This window comes from Drosophila mauritiana, chromosome 3L (assembly GCF_004382145.1).
Source record: "Drosophila mauritiana strain mau12 chromosome 3L, ASM438214v1, whole genome shotgun sequence".
Taxonomy (NCBI): domain Eukaryota; kingdom Metazoa; phylum Arthropoda; class Insecta; order Diptera; family Drosophilidae; genus Drosophila; species Drosophila mauritiana.
In genome coordinates, this window is record NC_046669.1 from 9,547,791 (window position 1) to 9,564,085 (window position 16,295).

Here is a 16,295-nt window from a genome sequence, read left to right on the forward strand (position 1 = left end):
TTAGCTTCTGGACCAGTACTACAACTATCTTAATGGGAATTAATTAAAAACAGGTTTAAACACTTAAAAAGTTTTATTCAAAATTCGTGCTCGACATACTACATTTTCTAACAAAGCGGCACGGAATGTTTTTATCAATTAAACGATTCAATTGGAGGGTTACGTACAATAAAATACAAGGCCGATTATAATACATAAAATAAAAGTTTTTCGAAATTAATGTGATGATATGGTACCCTCGTAAGTCCAATAACACAATATACAAAGCGTATTTCGTTTGCTAATCCTGGAGATAAAGCCTCGGAATTGAAAAAATTAAGGATAATCACACAGATTCTGTTTTGTAGCCAGGTGGTGGGAGGATTTCGGTGTTATTGAGAGTGGAAGTCCCAGCGAGTGAGCTGATTTAGACCGCAGAAAAGGTGCTTAATAAAAACGAAGAGGGTTAAACGAGTCTAAAATACACGGACATGATTCGAAAGGATCCCTCGAAAGAGAGATCTCTACAGCAAATGCGGTCTAAATCCGTCTTGCACGCTATTTTAGGAAATTGATCATCTCGATTATCTTATTCCGATTGGCGTGCATATACGCCTTAGTGTGCCACAGCATGTTGACTAGTTTTTGGTCGTCCTTTTCGTCCATGGCGATGTCCTCGCTCAGCTGCGGATTGAACCTGAAGTAGGGTATGCCAATGGTGCTGCACCAGGCGCGAGCTCTGTCCACCACTCTTCCATCGGAGCAGGTTGCCTGGTCCACCAGCAGATTGCCTAGCAAGCATATGAATTTGATTTAAAAAGCACACACAAAGTATATGGATAAGGTGCCTTACCAATGGTGGAGATTCCGTAGGCCAGTTTGGCCGTATCCCAGATGCTCTCCGGTCGGAAGACATCAATGTCCTTTAGTTCAGTCACCGGTATATGACCCGTGCCCAGCGACATCACCACGGATACAGGTATGGCCTCTGATTCGCGTCCAGCGTTACGCAAGGCCATATTGTACTCGTGAATCTCGGTCATGGCGTCCAGCGTCGGGTTGTTGGCAATCAAGCCGCCGTCCAGAAAGCGACCAAATGCGCGGAAATATGAGGGCGCAGCTCCAGTAGCCCGAGCAGCACGCCATACCAATTGTTCCGATGGCTGAGGAGGAGGAATTCTTCGGTTGTCTAAAAGAATAAAATAAAATTGGTGAACTATCTCGATAATTTTTTGATATCTCACTTACTAATGGGAGTCACAATGCCCAAAATGTCACTGGCGCTCGTATAGTTGCGGAATAGATGTAGATCGACCGGCTTGCGATCCGCCATCACACCAGTGACCATGATCTTCGGGTGCTTAATATCCGTCATCACGTTAAACTCGCCCAAATTGTCCTTCAAAATAGACTCAAAAAACTCGCTGTTATAAGGCCGTGAGCCCACAAAACACTGCTCCTTCATGCGCAAATAGAGGCCCATGCACTGCCGCATCGTTTTGCCGCAACCCAGCGCCAAAGCGAGTATTCCCCCAGTACTGGTGCCGGCAATCCAGTCGAACATATGGATAATAGGAGTGCGCGAAAGCTTTTCTATTTCGAGTAGCATCTGTACCAGGACCAGACCACGAATGCCACCACCATCCAGGCAGAGCAGGCGTCCGCGTCCGTAGGGTTTATCCCCTATTTCGGCGGCGATGGGCGAGGTGGGTGAAGGCAGCTGCTCCGGACTGGACACAGCGGATTTTTGCGAGCCACTGCCCAAACTATCCGATGAGTTTTCCTTCTTCATCTCGTCCGCATTCACTTTGGTTGTAAACATGCCAAGCAGGGCATCCATTATACTTTGGCCTTTTAATTCTTTCTCAGTATCGACCACGACTGGTTTTCTGGAATAAGAAAAGACTATTTTAATTTTAGTTCACGATTAGTTGATTTACATACTGTGCCGGCTGTTGCTTCTCCAGTATTCCATTGGCCGCTGCGTTCAGAAAACCACCCATCATTTGTCTACTGGTGGTGGCCAGCATGTTCTCTATATGCTCGCGCTGCTCCACGGATTCCGGTGCCTCTGGCGGAATGCCGTTGTAGCTACCTTTGGCATTGCAACCAGGCGGGCACTTTGAGCCAGTATCCTTGCAGCGCTTGGCCCCCACAGAGTGCAGAATGTACAGGATTTCATCATCCTTATTGCCACTAGCATCATTGCCAACCATGTGACGTGGCGTCTTGTCATCCTTGTTCTTCAGATTGATGTCACACCCAAAGACCACGAGACATTGGACGATCGGCACTAGTTTCTTCTCAATGGCAATGTGTAAAGCTGCATTTCCGTCTTTGTCCAGCACATCGATCTCCGCATCGTGGGCCAGTAGAGTGACAACGCACTCGAACCGATTCCTGGCCACCATCACGTGTAGTGCTGTCCGTCCATCGAAGTTCGTGGCGTTGACATTACAACCCTCCATGATGAGCGCATGCAAGGTTTCACGGGAGGAACACCAGTGCAGAGGAGTGCCGCCATATTTCATGTCCTGAGTGTACAGCTTGCTAACATTGGTGCGCAGAAACGAGGAAACCGTGGTCGGTGCGGATGTCTTGTACACTTTGCGGATGTCCTTGGCATTGAGATTGACATTGGCTCCAGCCAGCAGCAGTGCCTTCACATTCTCTGGCTTGTCGGCGAGGCAGGCGACATGAAGGGGTGTGTACCCATCGGAGTTGAGATGATTCAGATTTACCGTGCTTTTATCAGTGATAAGCTGGGAAAATAAAGTTTGAAATGTGTTTGAACTATACATGGAATGCTGGCTTACATTGATGATCTCTTTGGTGGTGCTGGCGGCGTAGTGAAACACCGAATTGCTATTTATATCCAAGTGCTCCAGCTTGCTCAGCGGTAGCAGAGCCTTCACCATCTCCATGTGGCCCTGTTTGATGGCCAACTGGAAGGGCGACATTAGGGAGGCGGCATCTGCTTGGTCCACGCACTGTAGCATCTTGGGATTGCTGATGTAGTCCACCAGATTGAAGTAGGCAATCAAATGTGACAGTGTCCAGGAGGGATTATCCGCCAAGGCATCGCAAGCTTTCTGCAGCCCATTTACATTGTAGTACTGAAAAATATAGAGTTAAATGCATCGCTTCGCATTGCTTTGTAGTCCTTTCTCGAACCTCTTTGACAATGCTGACGAAGACGGGCAGCCTTTGCAGAAAGGCATTGAAGCGTTCCTCGGCTTCCTGCTGCACCGGCGACCGGTACAGACTGAAGGATGTGGTATTGGAATCCGAGGTGGGTCGCTGCAAAATGATCTCATAGACGGCTCGCTTTTCATTGCTGCTGTTAAAGGGCGGTGCAAAGAGGACCATGGCGTCATCGCGGGCCAGAACTTGAAGTGTCCCCAGCGCTTCGCTCTTGATCTCTAAGACCTTATTGGCCGGCTGATCGACACCCAGCAGGCGCTGTAGAACTGTAGTCGTGCAATATAGAAAGGCAATGTCATTAGATAAGGCGAATGCGTTGGTCATAAGACACTTTAACACATTCTCAACTAGTCTACTAAACGGCGACACAACATGAACATGAAGAGGAGGAGGAAGAGCGGTAATGATTGAAAGGGGGGTGAATACCGAAACCGGAGGCTAGTGCTCCTAACGCCATCCACGCCATGACTCAAGGGTGTGGAATTTGCTGCTGCAGATGCTGAATGTGTACTTTGAACTGGGCCAATCGGATCGGATGAGCTGGCTAATGTGGACGCGGTGAACCTGACAGAAAAACAATGGCCAGTATGTTAGTTACACGGGTGTGGGTGAGGATGAGCGAGTGGTTCGATGGGCTGCCAAGAAATCAATAGTACACATCTTTGGCCAATGGGAAGGGAACAGATCATCCGATAGCTCTACATTGCAGTAATGCTGCCCCATTTTTCCGTGCCTTCCCGCTTCCCGTTTCTGACCGACGTAATCAATGGTAACAGTCATAAAATGGTTATTGTTCTGTGGGTCCGTAACTAAAAATATGGAGTGGAAAATGGATGCGTAATTTTCCAAACTCCATATGACCGCACACATTTTTCGATTTTTTTGATTGGCAACAGTATTAGCTAACCATTGAACATTTTCCTGCTCTGATTTCAGGTTTCCTTATAGGACAATTCCAGTATAAAACACTTTACAATTTCTGCTATGTAAAATAACAACTGAGCTGTATTTTTTGCAGCTTTATTAGCGATGTCACCGTTTATCAGTGATGGTACTGCACCAAGCGATATTTCGTTACTTTCTAGTCGAGTTCAAAACCACTCTAGTAAGGGATTTCGAAATATTGTTGGCATACCCATTATTGCTAGGAAAGACAATTATAATACAAATTTGATTTCATTAAGGAAATGTTGTCTAAGAAGCTCAATGGAATTGATATAGTTTTCGAAAATATTTAAAGAAGGCAAAAGGCAAAAGTTTCTTTATTTCCTTATAACGGTTCAGCTAAGTAGCATTGCCACATTTTTCACTCGCTGATACGCAATCGATATACCCAAGTCTTAACATTCGATTTTCAGCACTGATTCCACAGAGCACGGTCACACTTCACTTCGTTCGCCATTGCTAGACAAAAAATTGTTCCAAGCGAAAAAAGTCGGTGATAGAAAAGGTGAAAATCAGAAGTTAAGCATTCAGTTAAAACTGATAAACAGACATAAAAGCAGCGCTCAATTGTGCCCATTAGTGAATAGTGTTAGAACAGAGGTAAGTGGCGTAGATCAACATGCAGTAAAATCGCAAAAAATTCTCGGGCCGGCAGAAAATCGATTTTTTTTTTCCTTAAAGCGAGCGACGCCACCGGCGGCGCAAAGATAGTCCATGAAAAAAAAAAAACTGAAGGGGGTGCTGCGCTGAACGTTCAGTCTGTCTTTATGTATATTTTGCGGACATTTGCACATACATATATAGTCTGCCATGCGGATCGAATTTTGTAATCTTTTCAACGAAATTTTACAGTATTTCCTTGTGCTGCAAACAGGAAGAAATTGGAATTAGAGATGCGTGGACGCGGCGGATTCATTCCACGTGGTGGGGGCACCACTCGCGGTGGCTACTACAATAATCGCAATTCCAGCAACTACGTTAATACTCGCACCCAGGGCAATTACCGACCCAATAATGGCCGCTACGAGAATAACTATCATAACAACAACAATCGCTACAACAACCACAACAACAGTGGCGGAGGAACAGGAGGCAACAGCCACTACGACAACCGGAGTCGGGACAAGTTCACCCACCACAACTCGAGCAGCGGGCGCTACGAGTCCAGCTCCTCGAGCCACAAGCGCAGCTATGTAAGTTGGAGCACCTTGCACTAACCTATAAGTAACTAATAGTCAGTAATTACTACGATAGCTTCAGATTTGGTCTGCATCCTAATTAAATTCAATTTGGATTAGAATGACAGGACAGAAATTGAAATTATAATAGTTAGACCACCTTGACTTTGGCTTTTCTACATTGTGTGCCTGAAAATAGAGGAATCCCGCTTATAACACATATTTATACATATTTTTTTGCAATGCTGATCATTCAGCCTCTTATTATCTCTCTAAGGAGATAAGAAACTGTAGGTAATGTTTGGATTTGGAAAGATTTTTGGAACTATGAGTAAATAAGACGAATTACCAATGCATGCGAAAAATCAGAGATAAGAACCTTTTACAATCAACTTTTGTAATTGATAATAACCGGCATTTCGGTCAAGCTAGTAAACTTCTATACGCTCTTTGGATGACTACTTATCTTTCCTAATTATACATCTGACAGAAAGAGAGATTAACGCGAATTGACGTCTTTTCCACATGCAAAACAAAATGAAAAACTATTCAATATATATTAGATTCAACCTTAAAAGTATATATTCTACAAACAGGTGCGTACTTATAAACGGCACACTTATTTCTGTGGAAAAAAATAGATAAGAATGAATATAGTATTTGAAATATACAGTTGAGGTAAATTTATAATTTCCCAGTGCCAAATACGCTTGAGTATATTTGGCAGTCTTTATTTTTGTTTTTTTATCTTTTACCTTTTTGATCAATGAGAAATCAACATCACCCATTATTCTCATCACATTTGTAGGAATTACATGAATTACATATATTAATAATAAGTCTGTCGCTCTTGTAGTAAATGAATGATGTATTACCCAAATCCATCTATATATATATATATATATGTGTATTCATAATGCAATCTATTTTTATGTTTTGTGTTTCTAGGACTCATCTCGCGACCGCAGCATTGATCGCAAACGCCCGCGTCAAGACGTAAGTTATACTTTGCCCCATTTTAAATGCTATTCAAAGCATGCTATACCCAAAGGTCGACATATTAATTATGCATTAAGCCAATCGCCATGTACTGTGTAATGTTAATGACTTTCCAAATATTTATAGCACTGTTTGTGAAGCTTAAACGCGGGACTGAGTTGAGCCTATCGAGCGTTAAAGCATAACATGTCCCAAATGAGCAAACAGCGCGCGGACTCAAAGTTGCCAGACAAGCACTTTGGAGCACCGAACCTCTGACCATATACCATATAAATCTATATAAATCTGTATATTGTCCATAGCATCGGCAGCGGCGCGGCACCATATTGATAATGATTTTGCCAGCGACCAATCGATCGATCGATCAATATGATCCAATCCGAGTCGATCTGAACCGACCCGCACTGATCCACGTATATACTATGAGAGAGCAAAAACTTCTTTAGAGAGCTGTTGAAGCGATTGAAGCGATTTTGATCTGTAAACTCTTGTATATCTTGTATGCCTTGTACCGTACCATCAGCTGTCAAATTTTTCCCCATACCGAATATCGAATATCAATGGTCGGTTAGCAATCCGAGCAGAGCAAATAGAAATCTATCAGTGTGTATACGAATTATAATAATAATATCGATTCAAATCTGTGTAGCTAAGCTATAAGCGTAAAGGTTTTCTCCATCATGCTACCACACACAAAAAACACGCTGCAGGAAATAATAATAATAATAATAATAACAGGCAATTGTGAACTATATAACCCACAACCAATCCGATCAGAATCAGAATCAATATCAGTCTGTAGCTATATAGCAATTATTTTCAGTCAAGAAGTTTAAATATGTTTTATATCTACCACCTATATTTGATATTTGATACAAAAATCAATACCAAATCAACCAAAACAAAGCTCCTACACACCTTCCTACTCATCAATCGTCAATAGGATTACCGTCGCACGTCCTCGTCGAATGATCGCAGCGATCGACCCTCGTCCTCGTCGCAGAACATTGGCTCCTCGTCATCGAACTATCATCAGCGGAGCAGCACCGGCGGTGGTGGAAATAACGGCGGGAGCTCGAGCTCCTACCGCCCACGCGATGATTCCACCAGCGGCAGCCGGCACCAGCGGGACGGATCGATGGGTCCGCCGAAGCGGATGATGCGTAGCGTGGCCGGCACCAACTATATATCCCGACCCCGCGGCACAATGTCGATGAGGGGCGGCATGATGCGCACCGGGATGCGGGTGGGAGGAATGCGCGTTGTGCGCACCAGGGTCAACGAGTCGAATGACCTGCGCACCATGCGCCGCCAGCTGCTCTATGCACAGCAGAAAGACCGGGCTCGCCTGCTCAAGATTCAGCAGCTGAAAAGGTAAATAGACCAAATATCCAAAAAAAATCAAATTAAATCAAAATCCAAATGAATATACAAAAATCAGAGTTACGCTATTGTGCACCAATTGAGGATGCAAAGAACTATGAATGCAATCTGTAAGATTGAGATAATAATGTGAACAAACTGTGAGATTCAGTGAGGCATCTAAAATCTGAATGCGAAAAGGAGGAGGGAGGAGAGCACTTGGTGTAAGATTATCCAAGCGGCCTCCAGAGAAACTCCCATCTTCGTAGATCAAATACCATAAGTATATATTTGTGTAACTAAGTAGAACGAATTGAAATGTACCGATAAAAAAGACACCCGACACTTCTTGACAAGAACGTATTTTGTTAGTTTACTACCCAGCTTGTTCTTATGTACTTAAAAAAAAAACACAAAATTTTGAACTTGCCTTCCACCAAACAAAACAAATCCATCCTGCCACCCTGACATGACTTCACATTCGAATTCATTCCACTCAAATGTAGCTCGTTGCGACGACAACGCCAGGGCGGGAATTCCAGCGACGATTCCAGCGGTAAAGAGGACAAGGACGGCGGAGATGCTGAGAAAAGCAAGAAGAAGAAAGGCAAGGACAAGGACGCCGATGGAGGCGATGAATCCGACGACGACGATGACGATGAAGAAGACGATGATGAGAAGGACGAGAAGAGCAAGAAGACATCGCCTGGTAAAAAACGCAACAAGTCGGCCAACAACGAGGACAAGAGTGATGCCGAAGGTAACGATGATGACGACGATGATGATGATGGGCACGGTGATGGCGATGACGATGATGACAAGGACCTAAATGAGTCCGATCCCAAGAGCGCCAAGGCCGATGACGCCTCCGATGACGAGGATGTCAAGGTGAAGGGCGTCGGTGAGGACGGCGATGGTGACAAATCGGACGAAAAGGCCAAGTCATCGGGCGAGAAGTCAGGTAAGAAGAAGGACAAAGACGACGCGAAGGACTCCAAGTCCAAGAAGTCATCGTCCACCAAGAAAGAGCGCACGTCTCGTAAGGACAAAGACAAGGAATCATCGGGCGATGATCGTAGCAAAGAGCGACGTAGCTCCCGTCATCGGGATGAGGACCACAACAACCGCAAGCGCAGCTTCATCAAACTCATTTGCGTCCATTGCCGCATCAAGTGTGTTACATTTAAGGTGTGTTTCTCTTATAGGAGTCCTGAGCTATTCAATTAACACCGTTTCCTCATTGATTCGCAGGAGTACAACTACCATCTGAACTCGCGCTCCCACAAGAACTCCATGCGTCAGGTGGCCCTAAACCAGCGAGCTGACCTGCAGCGTATGCGTGCTAGCCAGCGCACCACACAGCGCGAGATCGAGGAGAATAGCAAGGAGGAGCACGAGTCGCGCTATTGTCGTCTGTGCCGCTTGGCCTACCGCCAGCCTAAGAATCTTCATCAGGCCTCCGAGCACCACAAGACCATTAAGAAGTTCTTAATGCCCTATTGCGGCTCCTGCCACCTGGCCTTTAAGAATGCCATGCTCTACGAGAACCACCGCTGCTCCCTGGATCACATTAGGGTGAGTCAGAGTCATTAAGGGATATAAACTCATTTACAGGGCTGGACTTTCCCAGATTGTTAATTTCCTTTTTTATAAAATCTAATCTATCTAATCTTGAAAGAAAGCTCTAAATAATTAATATTTGTATGTATGCTTGCAGAACAAGGCCCGCAACGATGAATCCGGATCGGATGATAGCGTGGATGAGCGCGAGATAGATTTGAATAAATTCCACACTGTAGACTCGGTGGGCGAGATCGATGTGGACATGATCGACGCCGATGTAGATGCCATGGTCACCGAGGCGGAGGCCGCTCTGAAAAGCGAGGATGAGGAGACTCGCAAACGCGCTCTGATTGGACCGGACTATATCAAGGTCATAGAGGCTTTCTACTGCGAGCTGTGCAATCACTATTCCGGCAAGGCTGATGATGTCTCGCTAGAGGACTACACCAAAAAGCATTGCATGCAGCACTCCCATGTGAAGGCTTTCCTGCGCAACAAGGAGGAAACCGAGAAGAAGAACAAGACGGAGGAGGGTGATGAGGACGATCACGATGATGACAAAAAGGCCGGTGATGATGACGCCGATGGCGATGAGGACTTCGATGGCAAGTTAAACGAGGATGACGACGAGTACGATGATGAGGGTGATGCAGAATTAGAAGAGGGTGATGAGACCCATGATAAAAAGATGTGGGAGGAGGTGGACAAGGATCTGGGTGACCTCCTGGCAGAAGTAGAGCCATTAGGACAGAAAGAAGATGAGGAGGATGAAGAGGACGAGTCTGTGCTTAACATTGACATTGAAAGGTATGTGAACGACGATGTAGTAATCATGAGCATGTTGTGTAATACGTATTCACTTGCAGCGAGAAAAACAAGGCGAAAGACGCCGAAGAGGAAGCGAACGGCGATGCCTATGAGGGATCTGCAAAAGAAAACGCGCCGGTGGCCAAGTCGCCGGAGAAAAAGCCTGCTGCCGCCGCTCCAGCCACACCAACGGCCAAGACCACCGCTGCTGCCAAGCAGCCGGAAAAGAAGGCAACGCCCAAACCGACTGCAAAAGCCGCCAAACCTGGTCCGGCTTCCACGAAGCGCAATGTCTTGGTCAGCGTGAAGCGCACTTCGGCGGCCGCCATTAAAGCTGCCACCAAGTCCGCCAGCAATGCGGCAGCCGCCGACTCCAAGTGAGCGACAGTAATATAATAGTAATAGCAATAACCAAACCCAGTGATTGGGTTGCTACAAACATATTTCAAATATATAACTAAATTATAATGTGCTCAAACAACGTGCACTAGATTATGCCCAGCCAGAGCTGCTTCGTCATCTGGCCATCTAGCCCAGCGTGCTTAATAAATGTCCAGACCTAAATAAACCAACCTGTACCCGTGTGTTGTCTCTATATGCTGGTGGCGCGCTGGAGTTGAAGAGTACCTTTCTTGTACCTTTCGCTGTGCCATTCCGTGCGCTTCCAGTTGGGCCTTTCTAAAATGGCCAAGGCTCCAAACCGGCCACCTGGCCAACACAAACAATGCCAGAGAAATGCCTGTTGGTCGCCAATTTGTTGGCCCCTTCAAGGTGCCCACATGTAATTGTCAGCCGAGATATACATAAACAAGAAACAGCGCTAAATGAGATTAAATGGCACAGACATGCATCATAAGGCTGGGGATAAGAAAACCATTCGAGCAAACAAAGTATTTAGATCCAGTTTGTACTTTCACTAACTAGTATATTTGTATTAAAATATTAGATAAGAGTCAGTTAAATGTTTCTTTAAAGACAATGTTTTATAGACTAATAACATTGGAGTGTATTTATTTGATACGAGTTAAATGTTAGGTATACTAACTATCAAGTTTAAATGATCACACTATCTTTATTCACTGTTTCTTTTTCTATAGGTAATGTTTATAGGTGCTTAAATCGCTGCTCTCCTTAATTTGAGTTTTGAAGCGAATGTGGTTTACTTAATTATTGATACTTAATTATTCAAAATTAAGATGGTTAAATGTTAGGTATACTAACTATATAGTTTAAATGATCACACTATCTTTATTCACTGTTTCTTTTTCTATAGGTAATGTTTATAGGTGCTTAAATCGCTGCTCTCCTCAATTTGAGTTTTGAAGCGAATGTGGCTTACTTAATTATTGATACTTAATTATTCAAAATTAAGATGGTAGGGAATAACCGCGTTTATCGACTTGTATCACTTGGCGTTCTGCTGTCAGCTCTTCCTGCCTCCATTCGAAATGTATAGATTAACCTATTGGGCGGCACAAGTGGCTGCACGAGGCGCTGTTTGCCGTTTCCGCTTGATACTTGCCACTTGCCACAAGACAATGCCGGTGGTGCGGCGGTGGCAACCGAAAGGAAAATACATTTCATAATTTTTCTACATATTTCTGCCAAATTAACTTTCACCACACGCCACATAAGATGGGGATCGGGATGTGGATGGAGATGGCTCTTCGTATTCGACTGTTATGCAATCTGTCACTTGATATGCGTGTTCGCCGGCTAATATCATCGGTAGGCCTTCTCACCTTCCGACGATCCCATCCGATTTAATCCGATGCGATACGATACGATCCGTTCCAGCTTCCTTTCTTCACTTACTTTTGAGTCGGGCTGCTCCGTCAGACAATGTCAAGTTTTGAATTGATCACTGCGCCAGCAGGTTTTTGGGGTTTTGTTCCCCCGTTCGCGGAGATGAGGGCTAATACCTCGGCAATCGCTCATTCAGCTGGCTTAAATTGCATTCATGTTTTGACGCTAGATTTATGCGCACATTGTTCTGTCCGTGGCTGCCACAAATCCGGTTTTTGTCCCAAGCGCCGCCATTCCATTGTGGCCCGGGTATTACTATTAACATTTAATTTGCGATTCCAACTCCATGGTGCTGCTTTTTAGTTACGATTTTTTCTTTTTTTGTTATTTTTTGTTGCTGTTTCGGCGCTTCTATTAAGAAATTTCAACGGTGTCAGTACAGAGTGAACAATTTTATGATTACTATGAGGCGTTTATTAGTGATTATATTATTATTGCTTGTTTAGAACAATAAAAGATGATATTTAACGATGATGATTAACGGCTGCAAGTTTGATTGGATGTTTAATGGATAACTGCAAATAATGAGCAGTTTAGTGGAGGTTTCTAATCAATATGCTGAAGATTTATCCTATGGTAGCTCTAATATATGTGGTCCAATTTTCCAGTTTCATGAACCATACTATATATTATTTTAAAGTGTAGGATATATATTTACTTTTGTATGCTGCGACGGCTGCCATCTTCCTGTTGCTCGGCCACTTTTTGCACATGCTGCCGATTAAATGCCAAGGTGGTGAGCTTGCCGCTGGGACTCCAGCGAATCCAGTTATCATCATCGGGGGGCGCCGGTTACCCACAAATCGGTTAATGCCAGCACCGGAGCTTGGACATGGATTGGACTCCAAGAATCAGTAGCCAAATGGCCACTCATAAATTGTGTTAAATGTAATCGTTTGGCGGTGGAATTGAAATGTCAGTTGGATTGCTGGATGGATCTTTTTGAATCTTTTTGGATCCACATCCACTTGGTGCCCAGGGCCAACTCAGCTTGGTGGATGGCCAGTGTGCGGGTGCGTGGCTAATTGCCGCTTTTTGGCCAAATACAGATGCTTTGTGTTGTACACGTTTTCACATCGTTAACAATATGCTGTGTGTTTGTTTTTCGATTCCCCAGGGGATTATTGCTGGCGGCTTTTTCTTGTAAAAAACCTTGGCACTCAAAGGCCTGGAATTTGCATACGTTTACAAAAGCGCCGAGATTAGTGAAAAATGTTGGTAATGATTTGATTGTGGGCATTTGTAATCTACAATCTGTCATTGTCTTTGGATTTCGTGAAAAAATTAGCCAGCCAAATTTACAATATTGTCAACAGAGCTTTACGTTTTTACCTATAATATATATATGCTTTAACAATTTAAAGTATTTTTAGCATTTGTGTGTGTCCTACATTTTTGGTTGTCTAAAAATATCATTCATTTATTGTATTACCTTAAAAACTTACTTAAAATAAGATATCTTAACATATCTTTTACGTTTTAACAGAAGTTTCAGTGTGTTTCATATATATATTAAATATATATAAACTTTGATTTCAAATACATATTTATAAACTGTTGTATGGTTTCCACAGAATTTTCCAAGATTTTTCCGAACCACCGATAGTTCCTTCAAATGTGTGAACATTTCGCACACCGTTTCTTTTTCTTTATTTTTTTTTGTGAAAACCACAAGACAAGTTAATTGCTTCGTTTGTGGCCGAAGTCAGGCAGAGTTAACCATGGCCAGCCAACTAATTGGGACAGTAGGCAAATGCACTTAATGGCAAGTGCACTATATGGTTGGTGGTGGGCATGGTGTTCCGCTCCGCCCCAATTATGCAATCCCCACATACCATTACCCATCAAACCCATAGGCATACCAACATACCATCATCATCTGTGGCACGCAATTCAAAATCTGGGAGCAGATAGCACACGGACCAAAGACTAGTGGTTATAATCTAATTAAGCCAGCCGATGAGGCAGATCTTCTGTCTTTCTGCACCGCCGTTCTTCTCACGCCCAAAATGTAAATGAAGTTATCCGGGTGTGTCAGGGGAGTCATTGTGGAGATCGCAGATCGCAGATCGGAGTTCGGGGTTTGGGAATCTGGGGGCTTGGAGCTTGGGGATCTGGGGGCAGGGGTCTCTCGGCATTAGCTAATGCCGACAAGTTTACACGGCTGGCTGCCTGCGACTTGTAGTGTGGAAAATCTCGGCGCTTCTTATTTTTTTGGACATACTATACATACATATATATTTTTCAACACCCATTCATTCATTCATTCATTCACTCATTGTTCATTCGCGACTTTGTGTTTTGCTGATGGCTGCAACGCTTTCCCGATTTCATCCATAAAAGTCGGCGATTTATGCTGCAATATGGCGTAAAGAAATCAAAAAAGAAAAAAAAAAACAATAACCCCCAAGCGTCTGATTAGTGCGTAATAATCATTTCTTTCTCCGGCACAAGCATCCAGATCGCCTATAAATAATACGACAAGGTCGGTCGTCGGATCGTATGCCATTATGCCTATATATCAATTGTGCGGGCAACTCATTATCGGATCTGGAGCCGACTTGGCGTGAATGGAAGGCATTAAGTTATTGCATCGCCATCGCAGCGGGCATTATCGCTGATGCATGGACTTGGTGCGATCCACAGTCCATATATTTTTGGTCCAAATGACGGTGAAAATCTACATGGGTGCTTGGGCCCGTCATTAAACGCAGGCCAGGTATTTGCGGCGATTATGCCAAGCACTTGTGGCCGCCGAAACCGAAATTAAAAACCAGGAAACCAGGCAACGCAAATCATATAATACAATGCGAGTCAAAAGTCAGGCAAAACCAAAGATTCCGTTTCCCCCATCCGATACCCATAGCATGTAATCCACGGATGGCTGCTCCTTTTTGGCTGGAGCACAGCTCATTAGCAAACCATTTCGATGGTCGTGCCAGTGCATGGCAAGAAATGCAAATAAATCGGCGATGATCGATTTGAGTTTGTCATTAAGATCACTTATCTAGTTACTGCAGTTTCTTAAAATTTTGTTTAAAATTTAGTATGTTATTTTCAAATATTTGTTTTATATATACTTAACTTAGTTAGTTTAAACTGAATTTCTTTCTGTGCTGGAGCCACGCTTCAATGGAGTTGGGCGGCCAATCCCGGACTTTCTGGCCAAGAGACGGACACGGATTGTCGCCAGTTGGGGATCACGAAATGTGGGGCCTTCACTTGAGCCATTTCCCAAGCGTTTGCCATACCGTTCGTTCTGCGATTTTAATTGTATTCAAATGAATTAGAATGCACTTTTTCGCTTTTAGCCTGGTCGGGTTTTACGATTCATAAATTGTCCGCCAGTGACGTTTATGGTCGCTTTTGCAGGTTGCAGGTAAACATAATTGAGCACCGCAGATGGAAATCTCGGATGTGGCCTAGTCAGATGGCGATAGGCTATCTTAGCTAGAGATTTGATGTCTGTCAGCCAAGTCGGGTATAATCCTAGATCAGATTATTGAGTTATTACTACTGAAAACCAAGTAAGTACGTTTCCAAAAGTGTGGTCATGAAAGCTTAAATCAAGAATATATGTAATATAATCTTAAATATGGTTTTTTGAAGAATAATATCTTTCATTAAGCTTAAGCATATGTTTACCAAATTCTTCTAAAAAAAATTTACTTAAATTTGACTATGAGTTCTTCTACTTCTTTTTCTGCAATAAACTTTTAAATGTTCCTCGTTATCATAACACATTCGATTTTATTGCACTTAAACGTCATAAAATCCATCGTCTTTTTACTTCCTTTACAGGAATCATGAAGTGTAGTTTACAACCTCTGAGGGATTTTCATGCAACACTCTTAAGATGCCAAGAATACGTACGAATATGTACAGTACTATTGACCAACTCCAATTAACTTGTACATCGGTATATTGGTAATGCCATCTCGGTTCCGAGTGACCGAAAATGTTAACCATCCGGAGGAGCATTTGCGGCATTTGTCAGTGAGTTACTACTGCATAACAGTAGTTCGCCGAATGGCATTTTAATTGTCACTTGGCGCTGGTAAATTACACATTATTTATTCGCAGTACACTGCCATCAACATATACCCAGTCATATGGAGCTTGGGGTTCCATTGTGGCCACAAGTCGCGGCGATACATTTTCCTTTCGACTTGGTTTGCTATCTTCGCAGGTCATTGCTGGCCACGATTGTGCAATTTCATTGTAAAACCACTTTTCATTAACAACCGTCGGTGGTGGAAAACCGCTAGCAAAAATATAAAAAAAAAACCGTCAAAAGTTGCCAATTAAGATCTTGGTAAATGTTTTCAGTCCGAGTATATCAAAAAGCATAGACTAAATGTTAAGGTTGACTCCGTCTTCGTCTGATAAATTGATACACATAAAATTTGGAGCATAAAACTGTCGTATGGCTCAGAAAAACTCGGATACTCG

General features: G+C 43.5%; 2 protein-coding genes across 3 annotated transcripts; one reads left to right on the plus strand and one right to left on the minus strand.

Moving 5' to 3' along the window:
• Positions 1 to 82: 82 nt before the first annotated feature.
• On the minus strand, positions 83 to 4,212 carry LOC117140347 (85/88 kDa calcium-independent phospholipase A2). Of its 2 annotated transcripts, XM_033303196.1 has the most exons (8): positions 4,091 to 4,212; positions 3,610 to 3,747; positions 3,154 to 3,449; positions 2,796 to 3,095; positions 1,924 to 2,741; positions 1,228 to 1,868; positions 833 to 1,168; positions 83 to 770 (listed from the first exon to the last, which is right to left on the minus strand). In XM_033303196.1, exons 2-8 carry the CDS (start codon positions 3,647 to 3,649, stop codon positions 538 to 540), a joined length of 2,664 nt encoding a protein of 887 aa, XP_033159087.1. In that variant the 5' UTR covers positions 3,650 to 3,747; positions 4,091 to 4,212; the 3' UTR covers positions 83 to 537. The 2 variants fall into 2 exon arrangements, with proteins under 2 accessions (XP_033159087.1, XP_033159088.1); XM_033303197.1 differs by lacking the exon at positions 3,610 to 3,747.
• A 339-nt stretch (positions 4,213 to 4,551) lies between these two features.
• Positions 4,552 to 10,609, plus strand: LOC117139642 (glutamic acid-rich protein). Its single transcript, XM_033302102.1, has 8 exons — positions 4,552 to 4,728; positions 4,981 to 5,321; positions 6,255 to 6,302; positions 7,249 to 7,679; positions 8,174 to 8,855; positions 8,919 to 9,242; positions 9,385 to 10,037; positions 10,097 to 10,609. The coding sequence occupies exons 2-8, from the start codon at positions 5,022 to 5,024 to the stop codon at positions 10,416 to 10,418; spliced, it is 2,760 nt and encodes a 919-aa protein (XP_033157993.1). The 5' UTR covers positions 4,552 to 4,728; positions 4,981 to 5,021; the 3' UTR covers positions 10,419 to 10,609.
• The last annotated feature ends 5,686 nt before the right edge of the window (positions 10,610 to 16,295 follow it).

Excerpts from the sequence above, each read along its gene's own strand:
- LOC117140347 (XM_033303196.1), bottom strand. The coding sequence starts at position 3,649 with ATGGCGTGGATGGCGTTAGGAGCACTAGCCTCCGGTTTCG. Across the intron at positions 3,450-3,609 it reads AGCACTAGCCTCCGGTTTCG|TTCTACAGCGCCTGCTGGGT; the intron begins GTATTCACCCCC and ends GCACGACTACAG. Across the intron at positions 2,742-2,795 it reads CCACCAAAGAGATCATCAAT|CTTATCACTGATAAAAGCAC; the intron begins GTAAGCCAGCAT and ends TTATTTTCCCAG.
- LOC117139642 (XM_033302102.1), top strand. The coding sequence starts at position 5,022 with ATGCGTGGACGCGGCGGATTCATTCCACGTGGTGGGGGCACCACTCGC. Across the intron at positions 5,322-6,254 it reads CGAGCCACAAGCGCAGCTAT|GACTCATCTCGCGACCGCAG; the intron begins GTAAGTTGGAGC and ends TTGTGTTTCTAG. Across the intron at positions 8,856-8,918 it reads TCAAGTGTGTTACATTTAAG|GAGTACAACTACCATCTGAA; the intron begins GTGTGTTTCTCT and ends ATTGATTCGCAG.